This window comes from Coccinella septempunctata, chromosome 4, assembly GCF_907165205.1.
Source record: "Coccinella septempunctata chromosome 4, icCocSept1.1, whole genome shotgun sequence".
Taxonomy (NCBI): Eukaryota; Metazoa; Arthropoda; class Insecta; order Coleoptera; family Coccinellidae; genus Coccinella; species Coccinella septempunctata.
In genome coordinates, this window is record NC_058192.1 from 29,423,097 (window position 1) to 29,440,643 (window position 17,547).

The 17,547-nt window shown below is 35.7% G+C and overlaps 2 protein-coding genes and 1 long non-coding RNA gene across 6 annotated transcripts in view; 1 reads left to right on the plus strand and 2 right to left on the minus strand.

The window, feature by feature from the left end:
* LOC123312367 (plexin domain-containing protein 2) overlaps window positions 1–17,547 on the minus strand; it is a 105,046-nt gene that overhangs the window by 24,552 nt on the left and 62,947 nt on the right. The window lies entirely within an intron of this gene.
* LOC123312371 (protein GVQW3-like) lies at window positions 5,810–11,048 on the minus strand. 2 transcript variants are annotated; one of them, XM_044896762.1, is made up of 3 exons: window positions 10,910–11,048; window positions 6,144–6,572; window positions 5,810–6,113 (listed from the first exon to the last, which is right to left on the minus strand). In XM_044896762.1, exons 1-3 carry the CDS (start codon window positions 11,008–11,010, stop codon window positions 5,936–5,938), a joined length of 708 nt encoding a protein of 235 aa, XP_044752697.1. In that variant the 5' UTR covers window positions 11,011–11,048; the 3' UTR covers window positions 5,810–5,935. The 2 variants fall into 2 exon arrangements, with proteins under 2 accessions (XP_044752697.1, XP_044752696.1); XM_044896761.1 differs by lacking the exon at window positions 10,910–11,048 and adding an exon at window positions 9,074–9,207 and having other exon boundaries at window positions 5,810–6,649.
* LOC123312374 lies at window positions 9,134–10,086 on the plus strand. Its single transcript, XR_006537615.1, has 3 exons — window positions 9,134–9,289; window positions 9,359–9,643; window positions 9,701–10,086. It is a non-coding gene; the product is annotated as an uncharacterized LOC123312374 (long non-coding RNA).

Below are 17,547 nucleotides of genomic sequence, written 5' to 3' on the forward strand. Positions count from 1 at the left end.
TAGTTGTGTCAATTTTAAATGCCGATTAATATGCTGTAAATTTGAATATTTCTTATTTTCATATACTTTTCTAGGTTATATTAATATATTCTAGTTCTGTGATTGAAAGTACAGAAATTTTTGTAAATCTTTTGTGACCAGATATTAAGCTGCGCCTGGACTTTCAAGTCCTACTGGGATGTCAATCATTCCTGAATGGACTATATGATGGTATGTTGATTATTGGTTCATATTAATTTCTGATATATGCGTATATTTCACAAATTCAACTAAGTTCATAAATTCAGAACAACCTATTGTACAGAAACAACACCTTCGACGTATAGCAAATCACCATATACTTTATTGTCCTAATTAAAGCTTCATTTATTGCCCACTATTTCAATTTTTGTAATTTTTTTATGAATTGCAAATAAACATATAGCACATCTAACAGCGTTTTTCGTTGATATCAATTGATTCCAAACAATGTTCAGATGAAAACTAACATCCGGATCACAAAGCAAAACCATACTTTTGTTTTGTCGCTCAGGATGTTTGTTTTCTGATAGAAACAAAGTCAATATTGGAATGCAATACGAGAAATAGAATTCGAATTTCGCGCCCCTCAATTAAAAAACAGAAAACTTATCAAAAAGTTTTCCTGCATTGACAGTGCGTTTTTAGCGCCATCTCATTGTCACGCGTGTTTTCACTGGCCAAAATGTAGTCGGTTTTTAGTACCAGCGATATGAGGGCGTTTCCTATCTTTCTACTCTATAATCTTTGATAGATAGATAGTGTTTATTGATCCATTTAGACACAATACAATGTATAGGACAAGTCATAGCATTACATCTACAATGAGAATAGGAAAAAAAAATCATTGAATACAACTGTCATTGAGATATTCATTAACACTATAATAACATTTACTCAACAGTATAGATTTTATTTTCTTGACAAATTAAGTGACTTAATTGAAGTAGGTAGATGATTATACAAAGTAATGCTCATATATCTGGCTGATGTTTCAAATTTAGTTGTTCTATGTTTAGGTACAGAAAAAATTCTAGAATTTCTTGAACTATAATTATGACAGCTGGAGAGTGTAGGTGTATGACCTTCATTTTTCTTAATTAACAATAGACATTTATACAAATATATACAAGGAGCAGTTAGTATATTATGTTTCATAAAATATGGTCTGCAAGATATTCGTGGACTCAGACCAAATATCATTCGAAAGATGCGTTTTTGAGCTATAAAAACTCTTATGAAATCAACAGAGCGGCCCCAGATCAAAATATTAGGTTGGGGAAAAAGAAATCCATTATTTTTACGTGAACTTCAAGACTTTATTTAACATGTTTTGCATTGTCCGATTTAGGTCAAATATGCACCATTTTGTTCTATAATTTGTTGCCATTTTAATGGTAGCTTCATTATGCCTCTCTCATAAAAGTCTTGGTCCTTATTAGCGAAAAACTCCAGCAATTGATTTTCACACTCTTCCCTTGATGCCAATTTCTTATCACTAAAAAAGTTTTGCAATGCAAGAAAAAGATGGTAATCGCTTGGTGCGAGGTCCGGACTGTATGGTGGATGCATCAAAACTTCCCAACCAAGCTCCTGGAGTTTCTGACGAGTCACTATAGAAGTGTGTGGCCTGGCGTTGTCCTGATGGAACACGACACCTCTTCTGTTGGCCAATTCTGGCCGTTTCTGGTCAATTGCTCGCTTCAGACGGTCCAGTTGTTGACAATAGATGTCTGAATTTAATGTTTGGCCATATGGAAGCAACTCGTAATAAATGATTCCTTTCCAATCCCACCAAACGCAAAGCAGAACCTTCCTGGCCGTTAGTCCCGGTTTGGCCACCGTCTGAGCTGCTTCACCGCGCTTTGACCACGATCGCTTTCGCATAATGTTGTCGTATGTGACCCATTTCTCATCCCCAGTCACCATCCGTTTAAGAAATGGGCCGATTTCATTACGTTTGGTCAAGGCTTCGCAGATGGAAATTCGATCCATCATGTTTTTTGGTGTTAATTGGTGTGGCACCCAAACATCAAGCTTTTTTTTAAACCCAGCTATGTGCAAATGGTTTAAAACTGTTTTGTGGTCGATCTTTAACTCCTGGGCGATGCTACGACTACTAACATGCCGGTCCACTTCGATGATTTCAGTGACTGTGCGAGGGGCATCCTTAACGTCAAAAATACCCGAACGGAATCGACGAAACCAAAATTGCGCGTAATTAGCTGTTACAGTATCGGGACCATAAACACTATTCACATTTTCAGCCGCCTGACTTGCATTTTCGCCCTTATCAAAGAAAAACTGTAAAATGTACCGAATTTTCTCTTTGTTGACTTCCATCTTTAACGCCGTGTAACTCAGAACTGAATGGACAAAACAAAAAACGGCAAACGAATTCTTTTAGTGCGAACTGTTACCTTGACAACGAGCATAAATTTGAAATTGTTTGATCGATAATTTACGAGATATCGATCACTACAGCCATCTACCGAAAAAATAATGGATTTCTTTTTCCCCAACCTAATATCATATGCTAGGTGACTATACACCAAGCTATAATAAACATTCAATACAGAAGTGAGTGGAAGGCAATCCTTTAATCGTCGAATGGCATAAAAGGAAGAACTGAGCTTCCTGCTGACATATGATACATGATCAGACCATCTCGAACACTCATCAATATAAATACCAAGAAACTTAGTAGACTCTTCGGAAATTAGGCTATAATGGCCAAATTTCAGGACTATAGAATTTCCTTTCTTCAATCCGAATTTGATGACTTGTGTTTTATCCAGATTCAGAACAAGTTCATTCATCCTACACCAATCGGCAAAGGCTTTCAATAATGATTGGCATAACTCTATGAGTTCCTTCAGATTCTCAGCTGTTACAAGAAATGATGTATCGTCTACAAATATGATAAGTTTTATTCTTATATAGTATGGAAGATCATTTATGAAGAGTATAAATAGAAGAGGTCCTAAGACTGACCCCTGTGGTACACCGAGATCAATCTCATATTCGTCAGAAAAAACATCCCCAATTCTCACATGCAATTTTCTGTATGATACATAGTGTCTAATCTAAGCATGGGCAAAGTACGGCCCGCGGGCCAGGTCCGGCCCACGTGAAAGTCTAATCCGGCCCGCGTCAAGATTTTGAAATAATCGCCAGTATTTTTGTTTTCTAAGTTTGACCGCCTGAGATAAGGGAAACCAATGTCACCTAATACCTAGTTGTCTCAAAGCGTAAGTTGCGGCCTGTTTATTATCATCTTAAAATGTTGAAGATTCATCGAAGACGACCACCAATTTGTTATTTAAATTGCATAGAGATGTGCTCGAGGTTCAGCCTTAGTACTGCGTGTGCATCTGGCGGCGGCTGGCATTATTTCTTGTAACTGCGCAGATAATCGACTTTGATAGTATCCACAGAAAAAGCAAAAGTCGCCAAATCTCCTTCAATGTTCCAATGACTGCATCACAGAACACAAATAATGATGCATGGAATCCAAAAGTTGCAACGAACGGCTTGTTGCTGAGCTCCAAACATGAAGGCAGTATTCAAGTGTGATTAATACACGAAAATTTATTCAATTATTCGATTCTGCGTAGTTTGAATCGATTAAGTAACGGTTTCCTTCTAAATGAAAATTTTTGAGCTTTAAGAACTGATTATTGGATTTCCATTAATTTTAGTTTAGCAAAGTTTGCGCGCAACTTGGCATAGGTGTAGCGTTCTAGTTCTCTCAAATCTAAACTAAATTATTTTGGATTTGGTTGGGAGTCTCGGGACCCCGAGTTATAGCAGTCAACACCACGGTTACTGGAATGATGATATTATGCTCGCAGTGGTTAGTAACGAATCGAGCATTAAAATTTTCGTTTGGTTCGTTGTCAACGTCTGTGCAATTCGAAGTATTTTTGACCTTTCGATTTTCATCGATGAGAGCAATAAAAATATCACACATTTTTTAAAAATTTCAAGAAACAAACAATCACGTCCTTCAAAGTACCTTTGACCAATATTTACAACATTACTACTGGAGGAAGGAGCACTAAATATGACGGGCGGCGTCGTAGGCATATTTAATGAATAATCATAATATCTCGGGAACAACTTCATATTGCTTTGTGAACAGGTGTTTTCCACTATGAAACTATGAATAGCAGCGTAAGCAACCGACTATAGAGGTGCCTACAGATTACTCATGTCATAATGCGCATGATTCAAAAATCTAACATAGGATTTTGCGCGGAAGCGTTCAATGTGGGAATGTGGGAAAACACGTGTCAACTACACGTCTGACTAATTTAACGCTTCCGCACAAAATCCTTTGTTAGATTTTTGAATCATGCGCATTATGACTTGAGCCCACGTTACGTCAGAGTAATCTGTTGGCACTATAGTGACCAGCATTTAGCATCATCACTGCCAATTTCTACCAGAATTCTTACAAGCTCAATAACAGATTCATTTTTCACATACTCATTCGTATCCTACCGAACAATAATTAATTTTTGTAATTTTTTCTACTTTTCTAGGATATAAGTCATCCTATTTGATGTAAAAATCTAAATAAAGTTAATCACTTGTAAAAATGTGTATTTTTCATTTTTTTTGGCCCGCCTAGGTATTTTTTCATTTTATCTGGCCCTCCCCTCAAAAAGTTTGCCCATGCCTGAGTCTAATCCAATCTAGGAAAACACCACGAAATCCAAGGTTGAACAGCTTCCCCAACAGAAACCCAGGTGAAATTGTATCAAAAGCACGGGAGAGATCAAAAAACATGCCCGCAACAACCAGTCCCTTATCCAACGAAAATTGAATCGAATGAACAAAATCCAGAACAGCAGACTCAGTTGACCGTCCAGTTCCGTGGCGCCGCCACGAAACCGATCCCATATCCTCGATTTTCTGAAATGTTGATGCTTGCAAAAACTGACAAGTGCACACACCAGTGTTTTAGACATCTTAGAAGCAACACAGGGCTAGTGTGCCCAAAATTGTGGGAGTGTGATAGACACACTTCTTGAGGATTGGGTTTATGAGATCAGCTGTTCTGTCAAACTCATTCTGGAATTAGTTATTCCTGTTTAGGCAGCGAGTAGGAGTCCCAACTTCAATTTCATATTTCAGTCGGCACTTTCCCTGACCCGAGAATCCCTTCAATTTCTTTATTGAGTCGAATGGGCGCAGCTGAACTGAACCCAGATGGACGGATAATATGAACTGACCTTTACTCTTCACATAAGAAGCTTCAGCACACATTGCTTCGCGACAATAGAAGCAGATGTGGCCCCAACATAAGGTACTATTCATATTAATTATAATATTATTACTCTGCTCATATTTAATATATTGATCTCATTGATGACCAGACTTAGATAATTTAGCTATCACCTCTTGCCCTGCATCATTATTACATCTCAACCTTCTCACTAAATCATTATTCTAACCATCTGCTTTTCTGATGGAATGAAGAGGCTCTCGCAATCAATTTTCATTGATGACTCTATAACTGTAAACGTTGTTTTAATATTTAATATTGAATTCGTTGAACTTTCTCAATAGTTGGGAAGCGTGTCAGATTAATATAAGGGGATATACCTTGGACACTGTAGAGCACCTCTACCAAAAATTAGACCTGTATATAGGGGGAATTGTATAGGACAGCCTGTCAGAATAGTCAAAAAACAAAAAGATCATTGAACATACTCGAGCGCGTCAGATCAAGATATACCTTCTGTATAAAAAGTACCCGGAATTGTAAAAAAAAACACATAAATTTAAATTTAATCATCAATATTTATTTTGTCTCCTTCAAAATAGTCCCCATTGCTTACAATACAACTATGATATCGGCGAAACCACTTTTCCATGCACCGCTCATACTCCGCCAAAGGTATGGCCTTCAGTTCTCGTTGCGAATTTGCGAATTTTTCGGATTCGGCTCGTTTGGTAGGCGCCATTCGGTCGATTGTTGAGCTGTTAACGTGTCATACTCATAGACCCATGTCTCATCGCCAGTTATGATTCGTTTCATGAAATTTGGATCACTAGCAGCTCGAGAAACCATGTCTTCAGAGACCTGCTTTCGATGCTCTTTTTGCAAAAAATTCAGCTCTTTTGGAACGAGTTTTGCTGCGACGCGTTTCATACACAAAACATTAGTCAAAATGTTATGAACGGTCATTTTATCAATGCTCAACTCTCGAGCCAACTCTATAACACTTGAATGACGATTTTCGAGCACTAATTTCTTGATTTGGATGATGTTATCGTCGGTTGTTGACGTTGAAGGCCGTCCAGAACGGGGCAAATCTTCGACCACCTCACGACCGTCTTTGAATGATTTGTACCAATCGTATGCTTGTGTTTTTGACATACAATTATCACCAAAGGCTTTTTTTAACATTTTCAATGAATCGGCACAAGAAAATTCGTTTGCAAGACAAAATTTGAGGCAAACTCTTTGATCAACTATTTTTTCCATTGTAAAATTCGCAGAGCACTTTTGAGGTCGACTGATACTGACAGCTGTTGTAAACCAGAGATATAGAAGGGGGGAGATTGAGCTTCGACCACTGCGCATCCTATTTTCATGGGACAAAAGTGGGTCCGCCATTTGCAGGGGCTTGACACTTCCTTACCCCCACCCCAAATACGGTTTTTAGTTCTGCAATCAATCGCTATGTGGCACTGCATACGAAAATATATATCATATTCTCCACAGATTACTGTATTCTGACATATTGGATTTGTGAACGCCAACAGTGTCAATGTCAATATGCTTTAATGCAAATTCTTGTTTACAAACGAGATCTTATACGAGAGTAAATTAAAAATACCCATTTATTGAACTCGACAGTTTTATCAGGAAATCAATTTTCTTGTAAGAAATATTTGATTCAAAGAACCACGTAATTATAACATTAATCGTTTATACTTAAACCAATCCCTTTAAAAATTGTGTTAATGGAAATGAAAGTCAAACTGTGTAGTCAGTTATTAAGCCACTCCGTGGGGTCAATGATGAAGCTCATTTCTCAATGGGGTAAGTATTTTTTGAAACATAATAATACCAAAATTTACTATTTTCCTTTTTAGAAATCAAGCATCCGCTTCAGCTTCACAGAGAGGCTATCGACACTGCTGACATTATAACTATTCTTGGATGAGTTATTTGATTCGTTGAATGTATCCAGAGCTTGGACATCCACTGCGAAACTCTTAAAGAAGATGGTTAGTATTCAAACAGAACACAATGTTGTTTGGGAGCAGGCGATACAAATTTTCAACAGTATTTTATTTTATTGCCCTCAAAAGAAAAGATCCATTGTGGTGCCCACTTTGAAGAATATAGTGACAACATTGAACGCATTCCTTTACCTTACTCAAAAACTGTTCAATGATCATCACTTTAAATATATTCTCACTGGGGCTTTCAATCAAGATTGTTTAGTAAACTTTTTTGGGTACATTAGAGCACATGGAGTAAGGAATACTAACCCAAATGTTGAACACTTTATTTCATCATTCAAAACTTTAGTTATTAATAATTTCATGTCGATGCATTCCTGGTGATCTAACTGTGAGGAAGATAAAACAGGGAGTTGTTGTTTAGAGACTTTGAAATCTTTCCTGCAGGAAAATATAAAATCCACATAGGTCTTTGGGCAACTAATTTTTTCTTTTCCGAATTATTCATGCATTCTAAGCTTTGGCATGCTGTTTTTGATTTCTATTGCCGACTCCCAACAAACATTGTGTCCTTTTTGGATAATGTTGAAGATTTCTGAACATATAATAATTTCAACCTCATTTCCTATGAACAATATTATTACTGATGAGGATAAATTCAGATGCGTACCAAACGACGATATGAATATCGACAAGTGTTACGATCTGAATTGAGCTAGCCAGCTTGTCGATATTCATATCGTCGGGTGGTATGCATCTGAATTTATCCTCATTATTTTATTCATTGCCTCCCTGTTTAGGCGTGATCATTCTTTATTAATATTATTACTTTTTATTATAATTATTGTCTTAAGCGGGCCCTTCACGTACAGTTTTTCTTGACTCCCGATGCGATGCTCCAGGCGCGTGATTCCCGGAGCGAAGTGGAGAGATGAAACTACACGTGCATTCCAAAACAGCACGCCAAATTCATTAATTCCGATATTTTCATGAGGAGCGGCCTTATTTACATCCGGTTGAATGCTTTTGCAGAAATCAATTAAACAATTTTGAACTCCCTGAAATTTTTGTTGGAATATCTACTGCATTTAATTTTCCATGAGCATGGAAAAATTTATATATTCCAATGAATTCAGTGGAAAAGTCTCTCGGCATTAAAAAAAAAGGCGTCTTTTTTTCAAAAATATCTTGCGAACTGCGAAAAAACCACGAAAGCAATTCTATCCTTGTTTCTTTCGATGTTTCACGATATGACTATCCTCGCTTGAATTGGAGCGGCGCGAGAGTCGTCCCTTCACGTTCAGTTTTTAATGGCTCCTGGTGTCCTTCGCTCCAGGAATTTAGACTGGTTGGAACGTCTCGCGCCGAGTCAGATGCGAGACGATCCAGGAGTGAACATACCCTTCACGTTCGAATTTTGGAATGGAGCGAAGGAGCGTCGCATCGGGAGTCAAGAAAAACTGTACGTGAAGGGCCTGCTTTACGAAGATATGTGACCCTATTGACATTTTACCTCTGCTCATATATTCATTGCCATAATAATAGCTTATGTATTTCCATATTTTTTTTTCCTGTGCTGGGTATATCAATATATGTATATTTTTCATGACAAGTTTTATTTCTCCTTAAAATTCGCCCTAATAATCCATATTATACTATCGACGTCTAAAATACCAGTGAATGGGCTAATTTGAATTTCGCGCCATGCGATTGCAGTTTCCAGTTATACCGACATTTCTCCCGGTTAGTTGGGTGGCAGCCGCATGGGGGCGCTGAGGGCGGGATAAACTGTATTTTGCATCGTAGAACGTGAGTGTCAGATCTATTCTACTCTGTAATCTGTGGCCATTTGTCAGGTCATAGCACGGTATTATGATCACGGTCTAACAATTTAGTGAATATTCTTGTCATTTAGCTGCCATTGCCTGCTGTCAAGTCAAAAGAATGTAAACAATAATAACAAATATGAACGTATTTTTGGTGATATTCAGCGGATTCGTGTGGTTTTATTAGCTTTTTTCGCTGAATAGCAGGATATTTACGATGGCTTACTTCACAATTATAGGTAAGTTCCCAATTATATCAATTTTTGAATATCTTTGATAGGTTTACAAATTTTTTAAACTTATTTCAGTATTTCTCCTTCAAAATTGATGAAAAGACTCATCGAATTGAAAAAACTCCATATAGAAGGAAATTATACAATTAAGTCTCTTAAAAATAAAATACAACACATGAAAGAAGTGATGGACTTTTTGAGACAAGATCAACGTATTTCTGAAAATGCTGCCCATCATTGGGAGAAATCTTTTGATTCAGTGCCACATTGATGAAGAGACATTTAAAAAATGTAGAGAATGATACTGTGACCCTAAAAGTTCCAGTCTTGAGGGAATTGTAATATTCTTCAAAAATCAAGGTAAGATGAGATAATTTAATATGAAACTGAGATGATTTTATTTTTTGTTTGTTTCAGAGGGACTTCATGTACCATCATATGGAATTATAACGATATGTCAATCAGGAATTTGATGATTTCAACTGAAAATAGAGTTTCAAGAGATGAAAATTTTCTCGAAGCATTTGCAACAATTCAATCCCAAAAATTTTATGATCGAGTTGATGATTTGTTCCCTTCCTTGAAAGAACATTTTTTATATTCTTCAGTGATTGGAAGACATTATGGCTTTCTTTTAGTGAAAAATATTGCCAGATCTCATTTTAAAATTAGAATATTCAATCTGTAAAAAGTTTATACTGAAAAATTCAAGGTTCTGCAATTAGAAGACTTCATCAGTTGATTTTATGCAGCAATCGATACTGGATATACAATATTGTATAAATAAAATGAATAGAAAAATGTTTTTTTCTTTTATATATTTAATGCCAGTAGCTACTGAAAAATTTATCGACTTGTTAGCTTTCATCATATCATGTCTTACTTCCAATAAAAAATATCAGATCAATGTATCCACTTTGTGCAAAAAATTTATTGTCCTTCAGATAGACAAAATCGTGTTTCCTTAGAAACAGAAAATAAAAATTAAAACTTAAAAGCAGAGTTCCAGAATTGCATCTCGAAGGAAATTGGGTGAGCAATTTTTCAGGGTACTTTCCTCTGATCGTAATTAGGGAACAGTAGTGAAAAGAAGCGATTCTGGAACAAACCAAATATTGGTGACGCTTCGAAGTCTATATATATCAAACTACCCCATAAGACCAAATTGCTAGAATCTTCGAAATCATGGATTTTATTTTGAAAACGTTACCTATTTAGAAAAGACAATTAAATTAAAATTCATCGTTGGTTACAAACGCTTGAATATAATTCAAAAGGATTCATTGGTTTAGATGATATGTTCAATATTTGGACATCTCATTATATTCACCAGAATACATAAAACAAAAAATTTTTTCCTTCGTTGACATTTTTGGTATTCATTTTGTATTGTACTGAATAAATAAGAAACGAATTGACCGAAATCACATAATTTCAAGTACTGTTATCAACGAAATCATAACATTCAAATTCTGAATTTTACGTCGCCCTGTATATAACTCTTGCCACATGCTATCACTTTTAGGCGGTGCTGTATATATTTCCTGACAAATGGCGGCCTTCAATTTTAGCCAGTTCGCGCAGCTTGAAGCTCAATCTCCCCCCTTCTATATCTCTGTTGTAAACACACTAGTTGACAGATCGCGCTCAAATTTGGCTTGGTAATAAAGGAAGGTCCTACCAACTTTAAGAAAAAAAAAATTACCGATTCCTTTTTGGCGGTTCATTTAAATAACATTTTCCGGGTACTTTTTATACAGAGAGTATATGTATGTTGAAAAGTATTTATTCTCTTAATCTGACAATTTAAGTGTGTCGAAAATTTGTGGGAGGGCGCCAAAGTTACAAAAAATGATTCGCATTAGTTGTTGATTGCGAAATTATTCAAATGAAAAATGAGAACTAATACGAATCTTCTACGAATTTAAGTTCTCGTATTTTCTAGTATCTTCAAACTCACTGCAATTTCTTGTAGTGTAGCACATGGAAGATATCTCTGAGCACTTCTCTGTCCCTTCAATCCATGATATTAAATCGAATCCTTTTCATTGCCACTATTTCAAACTCGAAATTTTTCGAATCTTTTCGGCAGCTTTGCCGCCAATATTCCATTGAATTTGGGATTGGCGCAAACGAATTAGAATTAGGCTACCTCAAAATTCATTATTTGCAACTATGCCTGAAAAATTAGGGAAAACTAAGGAATATATCACGATCATTCACGAGTGATTACGATCCGCTTGTTTCGAATACAGCGACACCTAACCATCAGTTTTAGAATTATGTTTCGTGTTAAGTGTACCATCCCAATAGATGGCACTGAATACAGAAGTGATTTATCTATATTTTTAAGTTAATCTATGCGTGGGACCACGTCATAATCATAGATTAACTTAAAAATATAGATAATCACTTTTATCCAGTGCCATCTGTTGGTAAGGTATACTAAACACGAAAAATAATTATAAAATTGATAGTTAGGTGTCGCTACATTCGAGACAAGCGGATCGTAATCACTCGTGAATGATCGTGATATACATAACAGAGTCTCAATGCTGAATTTTCCACACGAATTCCACCATATTATTGAATATTGGCGGTTAAGCTGCAGATAAGATGTCTAAAACTGTGGTGTAATCACTGATTATGTGACTGATTTTGTTTTACGTCTTGTCGGGATGTGGTATCAGTTTCGTTTTTTTCCACTGGTAGGTAGCGCTTTTCAGAAATTGGCAGTCAATTAATATTTGAAAATAATTTGAATACATTTCTACGACTTCTACGGTGTTGTTGAACTATCCCCCTTTGTTGTTGAAATTTAAGGCGGAACCAAATCAGATGAACTGTCGGGACGCTACAGCTAACAGCTTCAGTAATATATATCCTAAGGCACTGTATTGGATATATGTAATGGAATGGGCTATTTTCCTAAATTTCAAAATATATGCCATTAAAATCCTTACAAATCGAATATATCGAAATATATTTTTTTCGAATTTCAACATATTGAATTTTGTCTGTATTCAGTTGGGAAAATTCTGATTTCAGAAGTGCTCTCTTATGAACATTCTTCGTCATTTTCACAATCCAGCCCATCGAGTCAATAATGGTCATGAAAGTTTTCTCTGATCACCACATACTCAATAAATGTCAAGTTTGGAGATCACATTTGAAAAAAAATACACAATGATACTAAATGTCATAGATATACTCCATTCACTCTTATTTTAGCACTCGGTTGGCCATGGAAATTTGACACATTTCACTCTGTATAGTACGAAAATGTTGGGTTGTGGTGTTGTCGAAACATTTTTGGGTTTTAAATCAACGCTATATTGTGTTGCCCGTTCTACGTAAAAGTTTCTGTTATTAAGTATTTTATCTCAAGGTCGAATCTCCTAGGAAAGTATGTGACGAACATATTTGGAGTTTATACAAACTGATTGAAGGCATACCAAATCCAGTTATTTTCATGGAAAATACAAGACATCAGTATAATATCATAATATGCACTAGTTTGAATACGTTACACCAGTTGTAGATTTCAAAAAAATTAACCCGTAGTTGAAATGCATATGATGCAGTGATGGATTACAAGAATGTTAAATTCTTCCACAAAAATCATTTTGCATTAATATATGTAAAAGGAATTAAAGGAAGTTTCAAGTCAAGATGAACTTCACCTTTGAACAAAAATTTCATATGAATAAACAATTAACAGGACAACTGGGGCTTATTTGTGGCTATACATTGATAATAATTAGGTATTTATTGGATGAACCTTAAGACATATTTTTTCAATGTATAGGACAAGTCAAATGAAAAATTGAAAAATTAATTTTCGGGAACTTATTCTACGATGACATTCATCGAAAATCCTGTAGTAAACTTTTCGCATTAATTCACTCAAACATAAAATTCTCAAATGCCACCACTTTTTTGGGTCTCCCAATAGAAGGAAATTCTTTGTCATCCCCGTCATTCACAATCTTTCTGATTGTGGAAATATTCAGCTGAAATATACTCGTAAGTCGTTTTGATTCAGATGAAACATTATATAAATTAAATGCAGGTTTTTAGCGGCATGCAGACAGGAATTGAATTCCGAAAAAAGTACCACCCAGAGCAGGATTCGCCCGGGTAGCTCAGTTGGGAGAGTACCTGACCGGTAAACGGGGGGTCGTAGGTTCGAATCCTGCTCTGGTTGGTACTTTTTTCGGAATTCAATTCCTGTCTGCATGCCGCTAAAAACCTTCATCTCATTATATTTGAGACACTATCATCACAAATTATATAAATTCTCTTACATTGAATATGTTCGCTAGCGTCTGACGTATTGTGGATTTTAGAATATCAGGGTATAACAATTTGAATGAGCGGACCTGAATTCTAAATAGCACTTCCTGAAACCCTGTCTCATTTTTCAATCACTTTCGGCATTTTCGTAATAAAAATTGATATTAGTTGTGTCAACGGCGTTATGACATTAACGACATTTCATGAGTACCAACCTTTCTTCGTTCTAGTTACAAAAACCTGAGAAATTATTTCATGGCCAACCGACTGCTAAAATAAATGTGAATGAATTATAGACTTGGACGTGAATTCTCATGTCACGTCAAAACAATTTGAACGCTTCCGCGCAAAACCGCATGTTAGATTTTTTAATCATGCGTATTATGACGTGGTCCCACGTCACGTCAAAGTAATCTGTAGGCTCAACTCAACTCAATTATCTGGTAACAGTCCACTGCATTACCTGATTTTGACATACGGGTGTTCAATCATCATTATAATTTACATATATTTTCAGACCTCTCTAGACCTTCTCACATGAAAATGTTTACATATGTAGCAACAGGATTGAATCTTTTCAAGTCTTTCTCATTGATAATGAATACTGATTTACTGTCTTCTCATGCTAATTCCTTTTAGTTGAATCAGTTTATTTAATTTCTCAGCCAACACAATTGCCGGCTCAATTACTTAAGATTAAATTACTGTCGAGTATCAGATGAATGAATCCTCGTGTTCTCCAGGGTGGACCCTGGATTCAGTAGTTTTTCCTTCAGAACAAGATGTGAACATCTCAACTATGGTTCAATGATTAATGGTAAACCATGATACAGGTTGATACACTCTCGTCCGTGGCTCCATCCTGGAAAGCCTGCTCTGGTAATCGTGCACACTCAATTGGTATGATCTACTCAATATAAACTTGTTATCTCATGATACATTCTCACGTTAATTCATCTTGCTCGATATACATGTTAGTGTTCAGCCTTTTGTACTCCTCGAAACCAACTATTAGTGGTACTCTCGATTTACATCTCTCACAATTTATCAATTGTATCTTCTGTTTTTCTGATGGATGTTCTAATCGTGCTTACTTAGAAGCAGTCCGTCTCTGTAAATGTTGTATTCATTGATCTCTCTTCAAGACCCGCTGGTCTTGTAATGTATATTAATTATACTATTCTTGCTCTTCTCAGATTGATTATGATTGTTCCTCTCATTTTTTATTAATTAATTTCGATCTTATTTGTAATATTCTAGAACTCCTCGGATTAATTAATTTGGCTTTTCTCATTCAACTTGTACGATTCATGCACTGCTCATACTTAAATCATAATTACACTGATCGACAAAATTATAGGTTTGTTCTCCCACCTAAGGAAAATATATATATTTTTAATCTTCGTAGCCAAGGTTTGAACGCACGATAAATAAAAAGTCGAAGTTAGCTTTTGTTCTTTCTAAAAATTATATTCGTGATTTTTAACAGAAACAATGCATTATAATATTTGCAATGGTGTAAAAGATTCCGATCGCTTAGATCTTTTGTCTTTTCTGCTGTAGGACGACTCCAGTATTTCTCTAACGATGGACCAATAATAATCAGCAAGCATAGGGGGTTCCCCCTTTGCCTTGGTAGCGTTTTTCGAATGACGCGATGTCTTGATGGAATCGCTCTCCATGCTCGTCACTTACGGCTCCCATATTTTGTGGAAAGACATTAATATGTGATTGCAAAAAGTGTATTTTTAAGCCCGTTTGCAACAGCCGAGAATTCTCTAGAGAATTTGCTCGAAAATTCATGCGCCGTGAATTATATACCGTTGCATACGCACTTTCGGTAGAATTCTCTGTTCAGTTGCAAACAAAATAATCTCTGCCGTTTTCTTGCGAGAATTTTGTAGAGAATTCTCCAGAGAATTCTCGGCTGTTGCAAACGGGCTTTAAGGACATGTTGCATCCCATTTTTTGATGAGCCTGTAACATCGTTTTGACGATATTGACATATTGCGGAGATTTGTGATTCCCAAGAAAATTTTTGGTCACTTCTACAAAGGACAACTAGGCTTCTTTTTCAAAGTCATTCAATGCTGTCAGAAACTGAACTTGTTTCAATAGTTTGTTTATTTTATAAAGTATCGACGGGGTACAGAAGTGCGAACATGGACAATTCACGCTTTTATTTTGATAACGGGAGCTAAACAAACGTAAGTACTATTATTTTTGTAATAAGGTGAGGGATACCTAACAAAAAAAATATAAATCTCTTAGGTGGGAGAACACTTGTTGAATAGTGTTATTGGTCAACTCACATTTAATGGATTTATCTCTCCTTCTTGATCACTCTTGGACAATGTAGTTTCACCTCTTTGCCTATTTCACTTCTACAACTCGGTCTTCTCATTAAAATTCATTATTCTAACCTTCTGTTCTTCTGATGGAATAAAGAGGCTCTCGCAATCAATTTTCATTGTCACTGTAAACGCTGTGTTAATTTTGAATTTATTAAACATGTCTAAGTCTGACCCCAAGTGACTTCTCACTTGAACTGCTCTGGATTATCTGTTATTTTAGTTGAATAATGTCTCTCTGAGTCTATAGATGTTGTTAATATTTGTTTTTTTATCACTGTATTAGCTTCATGCAGGTGATTTGTTTATTTTATGATTGGGAACGATATACAATAAATGTTTTTATACCATCTTCAACTCAATTATCTTGTCATACAGTCCACTACTCTTTTTTGACAAAATCAACACCCTCGATTTTGAACAGATAGAGTGACTTCTTACCAAGGATTATAGAGTATAGATTCACATACAATTTTTTTCTTTTCTATTCAGAATATTTGAAGGATTTTTACTCCGGCAGATATCAGTTCAAAATAGCGGGTCAGGGAAATTGATGGATAGAGTAAATAAAAGGATGAATAAAATATCCTTACATCCTGGAGTCCCAGCTTCAAATGAACGATGGAGAGCATGTTCCTCATATTTTTTTGAATGTGTAGAACGGCTGGCTAAAAGAAGTGATGCAGGAGTGTATCAGATTTACTCAGAAAAATTACTATTTCTTTCTGACAGCCCTAGAGCTCCAACTTCAACGATCAAAACGAACTGGTATTCTGTCTACGATCAGAGCATGTCCCTTTTTTTTTGAAAATATAAAATGGCAAAGAAAATTTATTACTCCATGCACCCATTCCATCAATTTTCTTGGATGGTCATGCGATTCATCGTAAACAGAATATAGGTTCATTTCGATCGTTGAGGTGGTGTTCTAGGTCAGCATGAAAGAATATTTTCAGAGTTCATTTTGAAACATTATGCAGTCCTCTATCAATTTTCTTGGCCGGGCATTTTGAACTTGAAAAATAAGTAATATGCGCTCGATCGTAGACTGAATATTTCATTTCGATCCTGGGAGCTCTAATATGAACAAAAAATTATGTAAGGAGATTTCAGTCATTCCTCAATGTACTCTAGCCATAAATTTTCTTGGCCGGCTATTTTGAACTGATTTATCTTCTGGAGAAGGAATCCTTCAAACATTCTGAACAGAAAAAAAAAGAAGAAAATAGTATGAAATTATGAAATCAGGGATTATAAACCATAATTTATAATCCTTTATCCTGAATATGAAATCAGTCCATCTCTCCTTGTATAAAGCTAATTATTCGCTTCACAATACTATTCTAAAAAAAGGACAAAGAAATTAACCCGGCCGGGAGGAAAACACTATTATATGATAGAATTGAGAATAACATTATTAATTCGAGGAGGATCATACGTTATATATTATATTAAAACAAATATGGTTCCTTCCGGAGTTTCCATCATGTATTCATTTAGTTAGAATGTTCAAAAACGAAGTAAGAAGTTTGCTGTAAGTATCAGAAGTTAGCAGCAAGTATCAGGTAATCAAAATATATTCATTTCATTGATTGAATGAAAATATGAGGTATTCAA

What these genes read in the sequence shown, in the direction of transcription:
- LOC123312371 (XM_044896761.1), bottom strand. Translation starts at nt 6,649, where the DNA reads ATGGCGGACCCACTTTTGTCCCATGAAAATAGGATGCGCAGTGGTCGA.